The sequence below is a fragment of the Nerophis lumbriciformis genome, linkage group LG17 (assembly GCF_033978685.3).
Source record: "Nerophis lumbriciformis linkage group LG17, RoL_Nlum_v2.1, whole genome shotgun sequence".
Lineage (NCBI taxonomy): Eukaryota > Metazoa > Chordata > Actinopteri > Syngnathiformes > Syngnathidae > Nerophis > Nerophis lumbriciformis.
The window spans coordinates 38990001-39010953 of record NC_084564.2 but is presented as its reverse complement, the minus strand read 5'-3'; the positions used below and the strand labels follow the sequence as shown (position 1 = coordinate 39010953).

General features: G+C 36.4%; 1 protein-coding gene across 3 annotated transcripts in view; it reads right to left on the bottom strand.

Moving 5' to 3' along the window:
- Positions 1-1076: 1076 nt before the first annotated feature.
- cadm1b (cell adhesion molecule 1b) overlaps positions 1077-20953 on the bottom strand; it is an 802412-nt gene continuing 782535 nt past the window's right edge. For all 3 annotated transcript variants that reach the window (XM_061973184.1, XM_061973183.1, XM_061973185.1), the window contains 2 exons: positions 1927-2055; positions 1077-1817 (listed from right to left, as the gene is read on the bottom strand). In XM_061973184.1, the coding sequence (XP_061829168.1) occupies positions 1699-1817; positions 1927-2055 (248 nt within the window). In that variant the 3' untranslated portion in view covers positions 1077-1698. The remainder of the gene's footprint in view (positions 1818-1926; positions 2056-20953) is intronic.

The window sequence follows — 20953 nt, the reverse complement described above, 5'->3', positions numbered from 1 at the left end:
CATAGCCACAGCTGCCCTGGGGAAGATTGACGGAAGCGTGGCTGCAATTTGCGCCAACGGCCCCTCCGACCACCACCTATCATTCAATTCACCGGTGTGAGTGGCACCGGGGGCAAAGGGTGAAGTGTCCCGCCCAAGGACACAACGGCAGCGATTTTTGGATGGTAAGAGGCGGGGAGCGAACCTGCAACCCTCAGGTTTGTGGCACGGTTGCTCTACCCACTACGCCATGCCGCCCCATGTTGAGATGGGGGGGTTCTGGGTTGAGATGGGGGGGTTCTGGGTATTTGTTCTGTTGTGTTTGTGTTGTGTTACGGTGCGGATGTTCTCCCGAAATGTGTTTGTCATTCTTGTTTGGTGTGGGTTCACAGTGTGGCGCATATTTGTAACAGTGTTAAAGTTGTTTATACGGCCACCCTCAGTGTGACCACAAGTATGCCTTGCATTCACTTGTGTGTGTGAAAAGCCGTAGATATTATGTGATTGGGCCGGCACGCAAATGCATTGCCTTTAAGGCACGCCCCCAATATTGTTGTCTGGGTGGAAATCGGGAGAAATTCGGGAGAATGGTTGCCCCGGGAGATTTTCGGGAGGGGCAATGAAATTCGGGAGTCTCTCGGGAAAATCGGGAGGGTTGGCAAGTATGACTGGGAGACGCAACTGCTCTGTACTTCGTACAGCTGCGTTTTAAAAAGTCATACATTTTACTTTTTGAAACCGATACCGATAATTTCCGATATTACATTTTAAAGCATGTATTGGCCAATGATATCGGCAGTCCGATATTATCGGACATCTCTAATTTTCAAGGATGCTCATGGCTAAATAAACTAAAAATCTCAATACTACAGTAGAGGAGAGCAAACCAATCAGAGCAGGTTTTTGAGTATCATTCAGCCTCAGGCAGGATTACTATACTGGATCAAAAGAGTGTAACGGTGATTAAAGGGTGTTATTTTATGTCTAGATGTCTTTTTTTATGCTCTAGCAATGAAAATATCTGATTAATGATTCCTACTTCGCGGAAATTAATCACAGTTGTGTTTGGAACCAATTAACAGCGATAAACGATACATTAGATTGGGAAAAAAAATTTTTTAGGATATCCAGCAGTTTTAAAAGGTCTCCAGAGATAATGTAAAGTAACTGCCTTTGTCCGACGATGATAAGGTGTACCTAATAAAGTGGCCTTTTGTCAGCATGTGTAACACTTGGCAGTCATGTTTGAGCAGGAAGTGTTATGAAATTGCAGCAAGAGCTGGCCTCTGACCCGTTAGATATGAATGTGTTGACACTGTGTCCAGGTTGTTAACCTTTAAGATGACTCACAAAAAGAAACCCGATAAAAAAAAAAAAAACCATGATGATGAGCGTTATATTTGTGCACGGCGACAAACTCCAAGCTGGCATACACACACACACAGGCCATGTTCATCTTGCCCAAAACGGTCCAATGTAAAATATCTAAAGCAACAAGCATGTTTAGGGGACAAAAGAAATAGAACAAGGCACAAAATTGTCTGTAAAATAAAGAAACTGTACATAATATCTCGGCCCCAGCAGTCCAGAAAGGGTTTAGAAAGGAGACACTTCTTAACATGTGGCCATGCCAGTCCTAGGTCATCCTCATTAAGTCTGGCCCCTCCCCCTAACAATCAACCTAATCAAAGTTAGACACAATAACTCCACTTTTTAGTTTTAGATGTAATACTCCTTTTTCTCATCTGTGTTGTTGTGTCCACCCTCGGCGTTGATGATGGCCGTGTCGGCGTCGGCGGCGTCGTCCGCTCCTTTGGCTTCGTGCGTGAAGTAGGTGCCTGGACATGAACACCAGTATTAAAAACGCGACTCCATCCCATCGCACGGCGAAACAAGGCTCGAACCGAGAGATGAGTTCATGATCAAGTATGATTGGTCAGGCGTTACCTTTGTGTCTGGCAAAGTATCGACCAAGAACAATGAGTGCGCAGAGGATGGCAAACATCACTACGGCAACCACCCCGCCGATGACGGCATGGTCGATTTTGGGTGGCGCCCCCTCGCCGGCTCGGGAGTCTGAAAAGACAAATTGACCACATGTGAACCAAACAGTCAGGTCCACTTGTACTTTGCCTTCATCAATCGCATGTATACAGTAAACAATGGCTTTGAATAGAAATGACCCAAAGGGAGAGGCAGTGTTGCAGCATAAACGTTAGGGGTAGGGATGTCCCGATCCAGGTTTTTTGCACTTCCGATCCGATACCGATATTGTTTTTGCACTTCTGATCCGATACCGATACTGACTGATACTGGCCTATCCGAGCATGTATTAAAGTTTAAAGTTATTTAGCCTACTTAGTTGTCAGAATCATGTTGAAAAGGGTTTTAGTACTCTTGATAACAACTAGCCAGCTGAATTAGGGGAGTTTGAATAATACACAATGGTTGGTAACAAGAAACTGACCTGTTTATTCAAGGATAAACACAAAATAGACCAAATTATACATGACAAACAGAAATGGCATCATTGAACTAGGACTGGGCGATATGGCCTTTTTTTAATATTGCGATATTTTAAGGCCATATTGCGATACACGATATATATCTCGATATTTTGCCTTAGCCTTGAATGAACACTTGATGCATATAAGCACAGCAGTATGATGATTCTATGTGTTTTGATTGATTGATTGAGACTTTTATTAGTAGGTTGCACAGTGAAGTACATATTCCGTAACACCCCAATACGTTTTATCAACTTGTTTAAGTCGGGGTCCACTTAAATTGATTCATGATACAGATATATACTATCAGATATATACTATCATCATAATACAGTCATCACACAAGATAATCACATTGAATTATTTACATTATTTATAATCCAGGGTGTGGAGGGGGGCGCCGGATGTAAGTGTCAAAAAGACAGCCAAAAGAGTTTGATATGAGAATAAATCTAAAGTTAAAATATAGGGTAGAAATGCACCCATTTGCAGGAAATGTAGTCTTGATTTTCAAAATGTTCTTTCAAGGCTTGCATGTCTACATTAAAACATTCTTCTTCATACTGCATTAATATATGCTACTTTTAAACTTTCATGCAGAGAAGGAAATCACAACTAAATAGATCACTAATTTTTTCAGACGGTGTTGATCTGGAAATTTTTGCATCAGCATTTTGATGGTGTGGACGAGTGGCACCGAATGGAGATAAGCGTCTCGACAGACGTCACAATATTTGAACAATGATGACGAAAACTGTTTTCTCTGTCGTGTCCGTGTGTCGAAAATTGTTATGCGCTTATTTTTTTATTTGATTTTGTGCGTGGCATATAATTGCCATGCGCAGAGGACGCTTGAGCAGTGCGCAATTGCACAGGCGCGCACCTTAGAGGGAACGTTGCTCGCACGGCTGCGCTAGCATCACAGCTAACGTTAGCCATGCTGCTACCTCTCTGCTCGGGGAGGGCGTATACGTATGTGACGTATGGCGTGACAGTATGTGACATGTGTAAGAAGGTGCGCTTGCTGTCTGTGAGAGGGAGACACAGGAAAGAGTGAGAAGAGCCTGTCGTGTAATGCCAGCAGCTAAAAGCAACTGCGTGAGAATCCACAGACCTGTGGATGTGTTGAAGGTGTGCTGGAAAATGCGGAACGGAAATTAGGGAGCAGCAGAAAAGTGGAATGTATTATTTAAATCGGTGCGTTGGAAAACACGGACCGGAGTTTGTTTTTAAACTGGATCTGGATCGGCATTTTCCCATGCCTTGCCGATACGCATTTTTTGGCAAATATCGGCGGCCGATCCGATCCAAATATCGGATCGGGACATCCTTACTATGGATTAGTTTGTTTGATTAATCGAGTAATGCGTATTTTAGGGAAAATAGTTGAAATAAACAACAGTATTTTTTTGCTTGCCCTTACCCCAATTCTTTTTTTTCTTATAAATGCCCAGCATAACATTAAAATTGCACTTTTAACATGTGTGCTTTAATCTTTTCATTTTTATTTTTAATAACAATCTCTCCGATATTAGCCGCCCACACACCAGAAACTATGTCTGCGTATTTATAGTTCCAGGCACTCCATGCAGTTTAAATTTAATAAATTCTTATTAGTTATACTCACTAAACAATTCATTGTAGCAACAGTAATAAATAAATAAATAAATCAAAGCTTTTTAAACAAATCTAGTCATTCAATTCAATTGATTAAAATGTGCTGCCTATTTTACAGAGCAATACATGGAAGTAGCAGCTATTTAATTAACAGACTGCCGAAAGAAAAATCTGTTATTTTTCCTCCAAGCGACGCCTCGTGACCTAACCACAAAGAAGTGCAGCTCAAAGAAATGCCATCTTATGTTGTTTACTGATTTCTTAAAAAAAGGAGATGCTACAATGGCACTATTTATTTTTTCCCCCAGGGGGATGCTAAATGTGTTAACTTATTAAACTAAAGCACCCACAAATAGACTATTAAAGCATTTTGTTTTGTCTTAGCGACAGACACTGCGAACCCATGCAAGGACTGTATTTCAAAGTGACAATCGTGCTGCGTGGTCTTTTTCTTCTCAATTTGTCTCCTTTCAGAGCGTCAAGTACAGTCTGATTGTGTGTGAGAACATTCTAATGAAACATTCATTCACACATCAAGCACACAGCTGCAAAGATAGAGCTGCATCATGTCTCTGTTCAGTCTGAGCCATGGCAACTGTGGCATACTGTAATTAAAGCCACAGTATGCAAGTCATTTACCTGTAATGAAAAAGATATTCTCCATTAATGGCAGAACAACCCCAAATTGTCGACTTTAGCAGTCTATAATACTGGTGGACCAGCCAGGACACCTGAGTTGAGTTTGAGTTTATTTCGAACATGCATGCATACAACATGATACATCACAATTTCCAGTTTCTCTTTTCAACATGTTCGAAAAGGAGTAGGAAGAAACAGAGCTTATTTAATCCTACCCCTTTTCTTTTACATTACAGTTGCTAACACTTTTGTTCACTTCCTGTTCTCAATTTATTCACAATATACTCCATAAGTAATCACAATAAAAATAAATAAATAAATAATACTCTGTGAAGGGAGTTACATTTCATATGGTGAGATGAGTAAGATTATTTTGAAAATTAATGGATGGATGAAATAAATTCAGAATGTTTATCATGGTTCTTCTTTTTTGTACTTTGTAAACACTTTAAGTTTGAAGAGTTTCTTGAAGTGAATCATATTAGTACTTTGTTTGATTTCTTTGCTTAATCCATTAATCCATTTAATCCGATCCAGATTTTTGCACTTCCGATCCGATACCGATATTGTTTTTGCACTTCCGATCCGACCGATACTGGCCTAGCATGTATTAAAGTTTAAAGTTATTTAGCCTACTTAGTTGTCAGAATCATGTTGAAAAGGGTTTTAGTACTCTTGATAACAACTAGCCAGCTGAATTAGGGGAGTTTGAATAATACACAATGGTTGGTAACAAGAAACTGACCTGTTTATTCAAGGATAAACACAAAATAGACAAAATTATACATGACAAACAGAAATGGCATCATTGAACTAGGGTTGGGCGATATGGCCTTTTTTTAATATTGCGATATATTTAGGCCATGTCACGATACACCATATATATGTGGATATTTTGCCTTAGCCTTGAATGAACACTTGATGCATATAATCACAGCAGTATGATGATTCTATGTGTACATTAAAACATTCTTCTTCATACTGCATTAATATATGCTACTTTTAGACTTTCATGCAGAGAAGGAAATCACAACTAAAAAAATCACTATTTTTTTCATACGGTGTTGATCTGCATTTTGATGGTGTGGACGTGTGGCACCGAATGGAGATAAGCGTCTCGGCAGACGTTACAATATTTGAACAATGATGACGAAAACTGTTTTCTCTGTCGTGTCCGTGTGTCGAAAATTGTTATGCGCTTATTTTTTTATTTGATTTTGTGCATGGCATAGATTTGCCGTGCGCAATTGCACAGGCGCGCACCTTAGCGGCTGCGCTAGCATCACAGCTAACGTTAGCCATGCTGCTACCTCTCTGTTCGGGGAGGACGTATACGTATGTGACGTATGTCGTGACAATATGTGACGTGTGTAAGAAGGTGCGCTCGCTGTCTGTAAGAGGGAGACACAGGAAAGAGTGAGAAGAGACTGTCGTGTAATGCCAGCAGCTAAAAGCAACTGCATGAGAATCCACAGACCTGTGGATGTGTTGAAGGTGTGCTGGAAAATGCGGAACGGAAATTAGGGAGCAGCAGAAAAGTGGAATGTATTATTTAAATCGGTGCGTTGGAAAACACGGACGGGAGGTTTTTTTTAAAACTGGATCTGAATCGGCATTTTCCCATGTCTTGCCGATACGCAATTTTTGGCAAATATCGGCAGCCGATCCGATCCAAATATCGGATCGGGACATCCCTAATCCATTCCATCATTTAATTCCACATACTGATATACTGAAGGTCTTAAGTGTTGTACGTGCGTACAAATGTTTTAAATTACATTTTTCTGTAAGATCATATTTCTCCTCTTTTTTTGAGAAGAATTGTTGTCCATTCTTGGGTAGCAGATTTTAGTTGTTTGCAAATTCACTATGTCGTGGAATTTCAGTATTTTTGCTTCAATAGATAAAGGGTTTGTATGTTCTCTATATCAGTGTTTTTCAACCACTGTGCCGCGGCACACTAGTGTGCCGTGAGATACAGCCTGGTGTGCCGTGGGAGATTATCTAATTTCACCTATTTGAGTTAAAAATATTTTTTGCAAACCAGTAATTATAGTCTGCAATTGATGTGTTGTTGAGTGTCGGTGCTGTTTAGAGCTCGGCAGCGTACTCTTCCATATCAGTAGGTGGCAGCAGGTAGCTAATTGCTTTGTAGATGATGGAAACAGCAGGAGGCAGTGTGCAGGTAAAAAGGTGTAATGCTTAAACCAAAAATAAACAAAAGGTGAGTGCCCCTAAGAAAAGGCATGGAAGCTTAGGGAAGGCTATGCAGAACGAAACTAAAACTGAGCTGGATGACAGCAAAACTTACTGTGGAGCAAAGACAATGTACATCCAAACATGACATGACAATCAACAATGTCCTCACAAAGAAAGATAAAAACTGAAATATTCTTGATTGCTAAAACAAAGTAGATGCAGGAAATATCGCTCAAAGGAAGACATGAAACTGCTACAGGAAAATACCATAAAAAGAGAAAAAGCCACCAAAATAGGAGCGCAAGACAAGAAGTAAAACACTACACAAAACAGCAAAAAAAGTCCAAATAAGTCAGGGTGTGATGTGACAGGTGGTGACAGTACACCTACTTTGAGACAAGAGCTATAGTGATGCATGCTTGGTTATGCTTTAAAGTCATATCCAACAATTGCGACAACGACTTTTTACTGTCAACTGAGTTTCGTTTTTTTATGATTTCTGCTGGTGGTGTGCCTCCGCATTTTTTCAACGCAAAAAAATGTGCCATAGTTCAAAAAAGGTTGAAAAACGCTGCTCTATATCCAACATTTTGTATTATTCTAACTGATCTTTTTTGTAACACTGTTAATGAATGAAGTGTACTTTATCAAGCCCGCGAACACCTGGATATGATTATTAAGTACTTAATATTTTCTAACTAAATGTCATTGATTTTTTTCATTTTGACAGAAAAAATATATGTACTGCTTGAAATTGAAACTTTAATAGTGTCCGATATTGCAACAAATACTACAGTATATCTTCATACTTTCCAAACATGTTTTTGTCTAAATAAAAATACCTAACTACCCATCAAATTAATAAAAATGACAATAAATTTTACGTTGTTCTTAACAGCATAATTGAAAAAAAAACAACTACTACTGTTTTTTGCGTTAAAATTCTGTTGACTGAGCTGACAATTTTTGACGGTTGTTGTTTTTAACGGTGTATTACTGTAAATGGAAAGACAGATTTGTTTTTATGGTAGAAAAACTGGCAGATAAGTTGCCAGAATAAAAAAAAGGAACTTGTACTGTTTTTCTATTAACAATATAATGTTGAAAAAACCAATGTCAATTTAACTAAAAAATTCTGGCAACTAAGCTGCCAGCTTTTTCCGTAACACCCACCCCCCCCCCAAAAAAAAAAAAACAACAACACAGGGGTATGGTTTTTCCATTTACCGTAAAATGTTGGAAAAGATTAAAAAAACCCACTATTTTACAGTAACATTTTGTAAATGTAAAGTTTTTACTGTAAAATCGACAGTCTACTTAAAACAATTTATATAATTAAAAATGAAATCCAGAGGCTGTTTTGTCTAAATTAAATACTTAACTTTACAGCGAACTTCACATCAAATGAATAAAAATGACAATACATTTTACGTTGTTCTTTACAGCATATTACTGTGAATTGAAAAAAAAACTACTACTGTTTTTTGCGTTAAAATTCTGTTGACTGAGCTGCCAGTTTTTGACTGTAAAATCTACGGTTGTTGTTTTTTAACGGTGTATTACTGTAAATGGAAAGACGGTACATTTGTTTTTAAGGTAGAAAAACTGACAGAATAAAAAGCAACTTGTACTGTTTTTCCATGAACAATATAATGTTGTAAAAACAAATGTAAATTTAGCACAAAAATTCTGTCAACAAAGCTGCTAGCTTTAAAAAAAAAAAAAATAATAGTGGTACTGTTTTTCCATTTACCATAAAATGTTGTAAAAAAATAAAAAAAACACTATTTTACAGAAAATGTTTGTAAATGTAAAGTTTTTACTGTAAAATCGACAGTCTACTTAAAACAATTTATGTAATTAAAAATGAAATCCAGAGGCAAATTCATACATTGGCTGTTTTGACTAAATTAAATATTTAACTTTACAGCAAACTACCCATCAAATGAATAAAGATGACAATACATTTTACGTTGTTCTTTACAGCATATTACTGTCAATTGAAGTAAACTATTACTGTTTTTTGCGTTAAAATTCTGTTGACTGAGCTGCCAGTTTTTGACTATAAAATCTACGCTTGTTGTTTTTGACGGTGTATTACTGTAAATGGAAAGACGGTACATTTGTTTTACGGTAGAAAAACTGACAGCTAAGTTGCCAGAATAAAAAAGCAACTTGTACTGTTTTTCCATGAACAATATAATGTTGTAAAAACAAATGTAAGTTTAGCACAAAAATTCTGGAAACTAAGCTGCCAGTTTAAAAAAAAAATTGTGGTACTGTTTTTCCGTTTACCATAAAATGTTGTAAATTTTTTTTTTTAAAACACTATATTTTACAGAATATTTTTATAAATGTAAAGTTTTTACTGTAAAATGGACAGTCTACTTAAAACAATTTATAGAATTAATAATGAAATCCAGAGGCAAATTCATACATTATTGGCTGTTTTGTCTAAATTAAATACTTAACTTTACAGCAAACTACCCATCAAATGAATAAAAATTAAAATACATTTTACGTTTTTCTTAACAACATACTGAATTGAAAAAAACTACGACTGTTTTTTGCGTTAAAATTCTGTTGTCTGAGTTGCCAGTTTTTGACTGTAAAATCTACGGTTGTTGTTTTTAACGATGTATTACTGTAAATGGAAAGACGGTATATTTGTTTTTACGGTAGAAAAACTGGCAGATAATTTGCCAGAATAAACATTTTACTGTTTTTCCATTAACAATATAATGTTGAAAAAAACGAATGTAAATTTAGCACAAAAATTCTGGCAACTAAGCTTCCACCTTTATTTAAAAAATAAAAAAATAAAAATAAAAATAGTGGTACTGTTTTTCCATTTACCATAAAATGTTGTAAAAAAAACACTATATTTTACAGAAAATGTATGTAAATATAAAGTTTTTACTGTAAAATTGACCGTCTACTTAAAACAATTTATATAATTAAAAATGAAATCCAGAGGCTGTTTTGTCTAAATTAACTACTTAACTTTACAGCAAACTACCCATCAAATGAATAAAAATGACAATACATTTTACGTTGTTCTTAACAGCATATTACTGTGAATTGAAGTAAATTATTACTGTTTTTTGTGTTAAAATTCTGTTGACTGAGCTGCCAGTTTTTGACTGTAAAATCTACGCTTGTTGTTTTTAACGGTGTATTACTGTAAATGGAAAGTCGGTACATTCGTTTTTACGGTAGAAAAACTGGCAGATAAGTTGCCAGAATAAAAAAGCAACTTGTACTGTTTTTCCATTGACAATATAATGTTGTAAAAACTAATGTAAATTTAGCACAACAATTCTGTCAACTAAGCTGCCAGCTTTAAAAAAAAAAAAAAAATAGTGTTCTGTTTTTCCATTTACCATCAAATGTTGTAAAAAATAAAAAAAACACTATTTTACAGAAAATGTTTGTAAATGTAAAGATTTTACTGTAAAATCGACTTTGCGTTAACATTCTGTTGACTGAGCTACCAGTTTTTGACTGTAAAATCTACGCTTGTTGTTTTTAACGGTGTATTACTGTAAATGGAAAGACTGTACATTTGTTTTTACGGTAGAAAAAATGGCAGATAAGTTGCCAGAATAAAAAAAAAAACATGTACTGTTTTTCCATTAACAATATAATGTTGTAAAAACAAATGTAAATTTAGCACAAATAAATCTGTCAACAAAGCTGCCATCTTTAAAAAAACAAAAATAGTGGTACTGTTTTTCCATTTAACATAAAATGTTGTAAAAAAATAAAAACACTATATTTTACAGAATTTTTTTGTAAATGTAAAGTTTTTACTGTAAAATCGACAGTCTACTTAAAACAATTTATATAATTAGTAATGAAATCCAGAGGCTGTTTTGTCTAAATTAACTACTTAACTTTACAGCAAACTACCCATCAAATGAATAAAAATGACAATACATTTTACGTTGTTCTTAATTATTACTGTTTTTTTGTGTTAAAATTCTGTTGACTGACCTGCCAGTTTTTGACTGTAAAATCTACGCTTGTTGTTTTTAATGGTATAAATGGAAAGACGGTAAAAAAAAATTTTGGTAGAAAAACTGGCAGATAAATTGCCAGAATAAAAAAGCAACTTGTACTGTTTTTCCATTAACAATATAATGTTGAAAAAAAAACAACCTGCCAGCTTAAAAAAAAAAAAAATAGTGGTACTGTTTTTCCATTTACCATAAAATGTTGTAAAAACAAAAACAAAAAAACACTATATTTTACAGAATTTTTTTGTAAATGTAAAGTTTTTACTGTAAAATCAACAGTCTACTTAAAACAATTTATATAATTAATAATGAAATCCAGAGGCAAATTCATACATTATTGGCTGTTTTGTCTAAATTAAATACTTAACTTTACAGCAAACTACCCATCAAATGAATACAAATGACAATACATTTTACGTTGTTCTTTACAGCATATTACTGTGAATTTATGTAAACTATTACCGGTACTGTTTTTTGCGTTAAAATTCTGTTGACTGAGCTGCCAGTTTTTGACTGTAAAATCTACGCTTGTTGTTTTTAATGGTATAAATGGAAAGACGGTAAAAACTGGCAGATAAATTGCCAGAATAAAAAAGCAACTTGTACTGATTTTCCATGAACAATATAATGTTGAAAAAACAACAAGCTGCCAGCTTTAAAAAAAAATAGTGGTACTGTTTTTCCATTTACCATAAAATGTTGTAGAAAATTAAAAAAACACTATTTTACAGACATTTTTTTACTGTAAAATCAACAGTCTACTTAAAACAATTTATATAATTAAAAATGAAATCCAGAGGCAAATTCATACATTATTGGCTGTTACAAGTGGCCGGCCCTCAATGAAAACCAGTTTGACATCCCATCGATGCTAGCCTATTTATTTATCACAGTACGGTAAGGGGTGCCTGGAAGCAAAAACAAAAAAAAAACAACAAGAAAAAAAAAAGTCATTCTTCCTTTGTGCTGCTGAAACTATTGCCCATTACTGTGATGTCTTCCTGTGTAGCCCTTGTGCTCTAATACCGTTGGGGGAGGAATGTTTTAAGAAAGTTATTACACCGTGAAACAGTAGACACCGCTTGCAATTTTGTCGAGAGTCCCCCCACAGTAAAATATATTGTGCTTCATAAGAGACCATTTGTGGAAGCTATACAGAGCTCAATCATCAGAAAGAGACACACGTCTGCAGATAAATTGTGGAGAAATGTGAGGCTGCCTCAGGTGTCACGGAGCATCACTCTCTCACGTTTAAGGCACATTTATCCGTGCGCCCCCTCCTAAAAAGAACAAGGCAACATTTGAAGCCTTTATATTTCCAGGCCCAGAATAGTTCAGAGGCGTTTATCAATCGTCTCCGATCGGTGCACACCGGGACTGATGGAGAGGAGTGGCGGCCGAGTAGAATGGCTGCACTGTTCTTTGCTGCATGAGAGAGCAGCTCAATTTGCCACCAATCTCACTAGTCATGCTCTCGACTTGAATGATTGTGCTCAGAAGAGACCAGCAGTGAGGGAGGAAGTGAGGAATATCTCTGTTGAGTCACCTTTTATTATTAAAACAAAAATGCTGAGGCACCAACCACTTAAGTAAGATACATACCAGGACAAGTACAGTGCACTTTTAGTTGTAAGGGAGGGGTGTCCAAACTTGTTCCTCTGAAAAGTAGAAGCGTCTTTGATATCTATCAATCAATCAATCAATCAATTAATCAATGTTTGTTTATAAAGCCCTAAATCACAGGTGTCTCAAAGGGCTGCACAAGCCACAACGACATCCTCGGTTCAGATCCCACAGTTTCACTTTTTGTTCATTAAACAGGAAGCCAACTACCGTATTTTTCGGACTATAAGTCGCAGTTTTTTTCATAGTTTGGCCGGGGGTGCGACTTATACTCAGGAGCGACTTATGTGTGAAATGATGAATGCATTACCGTAAAATATCAAATAATATTATTTATCTCATTCACGTAAGAGACTAGACGTATAAGATTTCATGGGATTTAGCGATTAGGAGTGACAGATTGTTTGGTAAACGTATAGCATGTTCTATATGTTATAGTTATTTGAATGACTCTTACCATAATATGTTACGTTAACATACCAGTTGGTTATTTTTATGACCTATAAAGAATGTTGTTCACTATTCTTTATTTAATTTAAATTGCCTTTCAAATGTCTATTCTTAGTGTTGGCTTTTATCAAATACATTTCCCCAAAAAATGCGACTTATACTCCAGTGCGACTTATATATGTTTTTTTCCTTCTTTATTAGGCATTTTCGGCCGGTGCGACTTATACTCCGGAGCGACTTATACTCCGAAAAATACGGTATTTAGGCAGGTCAAATATGTAAAGCAGGTAACTACCGTATTTTTCGGACTATAAGGCACACTTAAAATCCTTTTTCTTCTTCTCAAAACTTGACCGTGTACAGAATAATTCTGGTTTTGCTTACCGACCTCGAAGCTATATTATTTGGTACATAGTGTAATGATAAGTGTGACACATAAAAGATACGTGTAGACTGCAATGTGACTCAAGTTAAACACCAATATTTTATATGTTCCACTGAAAATACAGAACATCACACACGGCGCTCAAAAATCTATCAACACGTTTAGTACGACTTTGGTAAGCTATGAACCCACACCGCTTAATGCAACATAGGAGTATTATTATGGTGTGTATAAGGTAAGACATATTATCTGCCGTTTTATTTCGCAATATTATGCAAAAGGAACTTTTCTTACCTTCTGGTACCTGCTGATCTGTATTTGGGATCTGCATAAGTCCGCCTTTAACTTAAAGTACCAATGATTGTCACACACACACTAGGTGTGATGAGCATTTGACCCATCACCCTTGATCACCCCCTGGGAGCGGTGGCCGCGCCCGGGAATCATTTATGGTGATTTAACCCCCAATTCCAACCCTTGATGCTGAGTGCAAATGGCTCCCATTTTTATAGTCTTTGGTATGACTCGGCCGGGGTTTGAACTCACAACCTACCGATCTCAGGGCGGACACTCTAACCACTAGGCCACTGAGTAGTCCGTGCCGACGCCGTAGTCGATAAGCTTCTTCTTTTTCGCTATCTTCTTGTTATGTGACATTCATCCTCCGCTGTTGCCATTTCTAATATAAAGTAGTGTAAAGTTCTTACTTATATCTGTCAATAAACTCACAATGAAAGCGCTAAAACATACCGGTATAGTGAGTTTACATTATTCACCCTAGGAACTTTAGTTATTAGGGGGTTCCGGTCGATGGGAGCCTCACCCAAGGAACTTTAGTTTTTAGAGAGTTCCGGTCGATCAGAGAACAAACTTTCACGAGCAACGGAATCCAGGAAGCAGCTGACCACTCACGGTACCACTATAAATAGTTTGTCTGCGTTAGATATAATATATAATAACAATATCACTAATAGTTGGTTAATATTCAAGTCACAAAATGTAAATGGAGTATTGTTGGCGCTTTTTGGATGGTTACATATTGGGCTTTTGGGGCGGAATAAAGGACCTCCCATTGGCACCGAGTTAAAATGCATAAAAACATAGTACCGTATTTTTCAGACTATAAGTCGCAGTTTTTTTCATAGTTTGGCCTGGGGTGCGACTCAGGAGCAACTTATGTGTGAAATTATTAACACATTACCGTAAAATATCAAATAATATTATTTATCTCATTCACGTAAGAGACTAGAAGTATAAGATTTCATGGGATTTAGCGATTAGGGGTGACAGATTGTTTGGTAAACGTATAGCATGTTCTATATGTTATAGTTATTTGAATGACTCTTACCATAATATGTTACGTTAACATACCAGTTGGTTATTTATGCCTCATATAACGTACACTTATTCAGCCTGTTGTTCACTGTTCTTTATTTATTTTAAATTGCCTTTCAAATGTCTATTCTTGGTGTTGGCTTTTATCAAATACATTTCCCCAAAAAATGCGACTTATACTCCAGTGCGACTTATATATGTTTTTTTCCTTCTTTATTATGCATTTTCGGCCGGTGCGACTTATACTCCGAAAAATACGGTATTTAGGCAGGTCAAATATGTAAAGCAGGTAACTACCGTATTTTCCGGACTATAAGGCACACTTAACATCCTTTTTTTCTTCTTCTCAAAACTCGACCGTGTGCGGAATAATTCTGGTTTTGCTTACCGATCTCGAAGCTATATTATTTGGTACATGATGTAATGATAAGTGTGACCGGTAGATGGCAGTCACACATAAGAGATACGTGCAGACTGCAATGTGACTCAAGTAAACAACACCAACATTTTATATGTTCCATTGGAAATATAGAACATTACACACGACGCTCAAAAATCTTTCAAAACGTTTTAGTAGGACTTTGGTAAGCTATGAAGCCACACCGCTTGATGGATTGTACTGTGCTTCAACATAGGAGTATTATTATGGTGTGTGTATAAGGTAAGACATATTATCTGGCGTTTTGTTTCGCAATATTATGCAAAAGCAACTTTTCTTACCTTCTGGTACCTGCTGATCTGTATTTGGGGTCTGCATAAGTCCGCCTTTGTAGTCCGTGTCGACACCGTAGTCGATAAGCTTCTTCTTTTTCTCTATCTTCTTGTTATGTGACATTCATCCTCCGCTGTTGCCATTTCTAATATAAAGTAGTGTAAAGTTCTTATATCTGTCAGTAAACTCGCCATGAAAGCACTAAAACATACCGGTGTAGTGAGTTTACATTATTCACCCAAGGAACTTTAGTTATTCGAGAGTTCCGGTCGATCTGAGACTGGGTTCCCACGATCTACAACAAACTTTCAGGAGCAAAGGGATCGAGAAAGCAGCTGACCACTCACGGTACCACTGTAAATAGTTTGTCTGCGTTAGCGCTTATAATAACAATATCACTAATAGTTGGTTAATATTCAAGTCACAAAATGTAAATGCAGTATTGTTGGCGCTTTTTGGATGGTTACATGTTGGGTTTTAGGGGAGGAATAGAGGACCACCCATTGGCTCCGGTGTAAGCTGTCTTTTATTCATGTTTATTTACGAGTTAAAATGCATAAAAAAATAGTATATATCTGTCGTCAGGTCTTTCATAATGGTTCAGAAAGATAAGCAAAATTCCCCCAAAAAGTGCAACTCCCTTTGCCGATGAGTGGGTCTATTCAGGTCTATTTTCATATAAAATCCAATCCACTTTATTTATATAGCACATTTAAACAACAAAATGAAGGCTCACCGGATTATAAGACGCGTTGAAAGGGTAATATTAAGATTTTTTTCTACATTTACAACACTTCCTTGTGGTCTCCAATGCATTTGCTTGATTTTTTGTATTTTTCTGGAAAGCTATATTGATTATGGCCGTCAGCAAATACAAATCTATACATTTGCCGCACCGTTTTATAAGCCGCAGGGTTCAAATTGTAGGAAAAAAAAGTAGCGGCGTATAGTACAGACTTTACGGTAAGTTAAAATTGTACGCTACTTTGTATGAGAAATAGCAATATTGGAGGATGAATGCACCACAGCAAGCGGATATTGAAAAGGAAGGAGCTTATTGACTATTGTGCGGACTACAATGAGAAATATAATCTTAGAGAAAAATGTAATTTAAAACATTTGTATGCACGTACAACACTTAAGACCTTCAGTATATCAGTATGTGGAATTAAATGATGGAATGGATTAAGCAAAGCAATCAAACAAAGTACTAATATGATCCACTTCAAGAAACTCTTCAAACTTGAAGTGTTTACAAAGTACAAAGAAGAAGAACCATGATAAACATTCTGAATTTATCTCATCCATCTATTCCAGGGGTGCTCAAACTTTTTCTGCAGGCGAGCTACTTTTCAATTGATCAAGTCGTGGGGATCTACCTCATTCATATATATAATTTATATTTACTTATTTATGAAATATATGTTTTTGTTAACAAGTTAAAGGTGTTTAATGATAATGCAAGCATGTTTAACACATATAGTTAATATTGTTAAAAAATTTAAGGTGTTTAATGATAATACAAGCATGTTTAACACATAGTTAATATTGTTAATAAATTAAAGGTGTTTAAAGATAATACAATCATGTTTAACACATATAGTTAATATTGGTAATACGTTAAAGATGTTTAAAGATAATACAAGCATGTTTAACACATATAGTTACTATTGTTAACAACGTAAAGGTGGTTAAAGATAATACAAGCATGTTTAACACATATAGTTAATATTGTTAACAACGTAAAGGTGGTTAAAGATAATACAAGCATGTTTAACACATATAGTTAATATTGTTAACAAGTTAAAGGTGTTTAATGATAATACAAGCATGTTTAACACATATAGTTAATATTGTTAATAAGGTGTTTAAAGATAATACAAACATGTTTAAAGATAATACAAACATGTTTAACACATATAGATTCCTTTCTTTCATGAAGACAAGAATATAAGTTGGTGTATTACCTGATTGTGATGACTTGCATTGATTGGAATCAGACAGTGGTGATGATAACGTCCGCATTTTCGAATGGAGGAGAAAAAAAGTCCTCCTTTCTGTCCAATACCACATGAAAGTGGTTGGTTTTTGGCATCTTATTTGTCCAGCTTCCGTACTCCTTTGTATACACTTTACAAGAAATACATTGTCGGCAAACTCTGTAGCTTGCTAGCTTGTGCACGCCAGCTTTCTGAGACTCTTATTTTGTTAGTGCAACTGTGCAGTCGGTCTTTGGAGTTTTGACGACAGGTACGGCGCCAGAGTCTGTTGAAATAAAGTGTTTCTCGCCTTCCAGTTGGTAATTTTATTGAGCTGGCAGCAGCCAGCGTCATCTCAGAAGACCCTCGGGTTCCGTGAATGTCAATCAAGTGACGAAAGTGACGTCATAGTGAAGATTTATGATCGCTCATTTTTAGGACTATTTTTTTAATGGCTGGCTGGTGATCGACTGACACACCCTCCGCGATCGACCGGTAGCTTGCGATCGACGTAATGAGCACCCCTGATCTATTCATTCTCAAAATAATCTTACTCATCTCACCATATGAAGTATAACTTACTTCACCGATTACTATTTATTTATTTTTATTGTTATTACTTATGGAGTATATTGTGAATAAATTGAGAACAGGAAGTGAACAAAAGTGTTAGCAACTGCTATGTAAAGGAAAAGGGGTAGGTTAAATAAGCTCTGCTTCTTCCTACTCCTTTTCCAACATGTTGAATAGAGAAACAGGTAATTGTGATGTATCATGTTGTATGCTTGCATGTTAGAAATAAACTCAACTCAACTCAACAATAGCGGACACGCGCACATTTTTGGGAGTAATGCAGATCCCAAATACACATCAATAGGTATGAAAAGTTGGTTTTACATAACATTGTGAAACAAAAGGCCAGAAAATGTCTCCTAATAGGTGCCATTTACAGGTACTTGTTTGTGTCATTTATTGAACAGGCTTTAGTCAACCTGCAGTTCACATGTAGCTCTTTTTCTGGTCACACTACCAAATAAAATTGCTTCGGGGTCGGTAATCACAACCAGAATTAATATGTACATTAGGCGCACCGCATTATAAGGCGCACTGTATATTTTTTTTATCGAATGAAAGGATTTTAAGTGTGCCTTATATTCCGAAAAATGTGGTACTATTCTTCTTATGAAATACTACTCACATTGTCCCTTAATGCAGTGGTCCCCAACCACCGGTACCGGTCCGTGGATCGATTGGTACCGGGCCGCACAAGAAAAAAAAAATAAAAATATATATATATATATATTTATTTTATTTAATTTATTTTTATTAAATCAACATAATAAAAAAAAAGATACACTTACAATTAGTGCACCAACCCAAAAAACCTCCCTCCCCCATTTACACTCATTCACACAAAAGGGTTGTTTCTTTCTGTTATTAATATTCTGGTTCCTACATTATATATCAATGTATATCAATACAGTCTGCAGGGATACAGTACGTAAGCACACATGATTGTATTTCTTTATGACAAAAAAAAAAAAAAATACCATCCCCCCCACCCCCTCCAGTCTGAGCACAACTTCTTCGGAGCACCATCACCCTTCGTTCAAACTGCTGCTCACTTTGCACACGCTTAGAAAATGGAGGTGCTTAAACCAGATCACCGGCGCGTGACATGCAGGCCTGAGCAAGTGCGTGTGTTGACTGTGCCGAATGCCAGGAAGCACAGCCAAGTCCCAGAGGAAAGGTAAAGGTCCAAGCTGCACTTTAATGAACATCTACCCCCTAAAAAAAAGGACTATACACCGCTCAAAAAGGTTCATTATGTCTTCTTATTTATATATTTGTTCAAATGTTCTTGTAATCAGACCATATTTTTGGTATGTATGTTTCGACTGTCATCTGCAGTCTTCCTCAGAAAGGTCACCTGACCACCTGGCATTACAAGAACATTTGAAAAAGTATATATATTTAAAAAAAAGTAGGACTTTACACTATTTGCAGCCTTGCACCTTCACACACACCCTCCTCCTCCAACAGCCTTGCCTTCATGCCCTAACCTTGCCCCATGCTGTCTTCCATTTGACTCAGCAGCCAGGAAACAAGCCTTGCCACACCAGAGGAGGGTTTTATATAAGGAGAGGTGGGGAGAAAAAAAAAGGTCAGCAAGGGACTAAAAAACTCATAACGTCCGTTTCCGTATAATGCCCAGTCCACTGCTTGGCTGTTAGGCACAACTTTATGTATCTCTAGTGGAGGACTTCAATGCAGGGTTCATAGTTTTGTTTTTCCAAGATCAGATTAAAGTTTAGTTTTCAAGATTTCTAGCACCTTACTACTTCAGTAAATTACACATTTTTAAATAGTGTATCACATATGTTTTTTTTTCCAAAATAACTAAATAGCATCATGTTGCACATACACATAAAGTGAGTTTAAAGACATGCTATTTTAGGACTACTTTGGTCCTCAAACCTAGTTTAAGGTAATATTAATCTTGAGAGACAATTAAAAAAATAGTAGTATACATTGTCAAATAGACATATTTTATTCTGTACAATGTAATTCCGTAGTCAACAGAACATTTTTGGGTGAAAAATGTCAGCACGTTGCATATTTGTCATATTTATTTTATACACTTAAAGTTCATGGTAAAATTTTACTTTAAAGTGCATCGAGGTACAAATAGAATTGTTTTAAAACCAAAAATAAGATAGCCACCATATGTTACCAGTTGTGGTTTAAAAGAACCTGCGTAAAAATAAGTGTCTATATTTGTGACAACCGAAAGTGGAAATCTGTATAACTTGTATAACACTCTGAATTAAAATGAATAGCCTTCGTATGGCATCAAAACAGAACCACAAAACCACACTTTGCATGCATGTGGCCTGTATGTGCGCACAAAATGAGTCTGAGTGAGAGTAGGCGTTTCAAATTAAATTAGAAAGGAGTGGAATAGCTCGGCTGTGTATTAAATGTGTAGAGAAACAGAGTCTGCGAGTCTGTACCCGCCATATGTTCATACTGTAGCTGTCAATAACCACTGCGTGTTCGAAATGAAACTATTTCAAAACGGAGGCTATGGTTACTAAACTAAAAAAAAGTCTGCGGGCTATAGAGAGTTTTCTATTGGGGCTCCAGTACTCTGGACGGTAACAGTTAGAGATGCTACCTCAGTAGAAGCATTTAAGTCCCATCTTACAACTCATTTGTATACTCTAGCCTTTAAATAAACCCCCCTTTTTTAGACCAGTTGATCTGCCATCTCTTTTCTGCTCTGCTCTGATCCACTCCACGTGCATTGCACCGGTCCCCTCCAAGGTTTCTCATTGTATCTAGAGATGTCCGATAATGGCTTTTTTTTTGCCGATATCCGATATTGTCCAACTCTTAATTACCGATTCCGATATCAACCGATATGTGGAATGAACACATTATTATGCCTAATTTTGTTGTGATGCCCCGCTGGATGCATTAAACAATGTAACAAGGTTTTCCAAAAT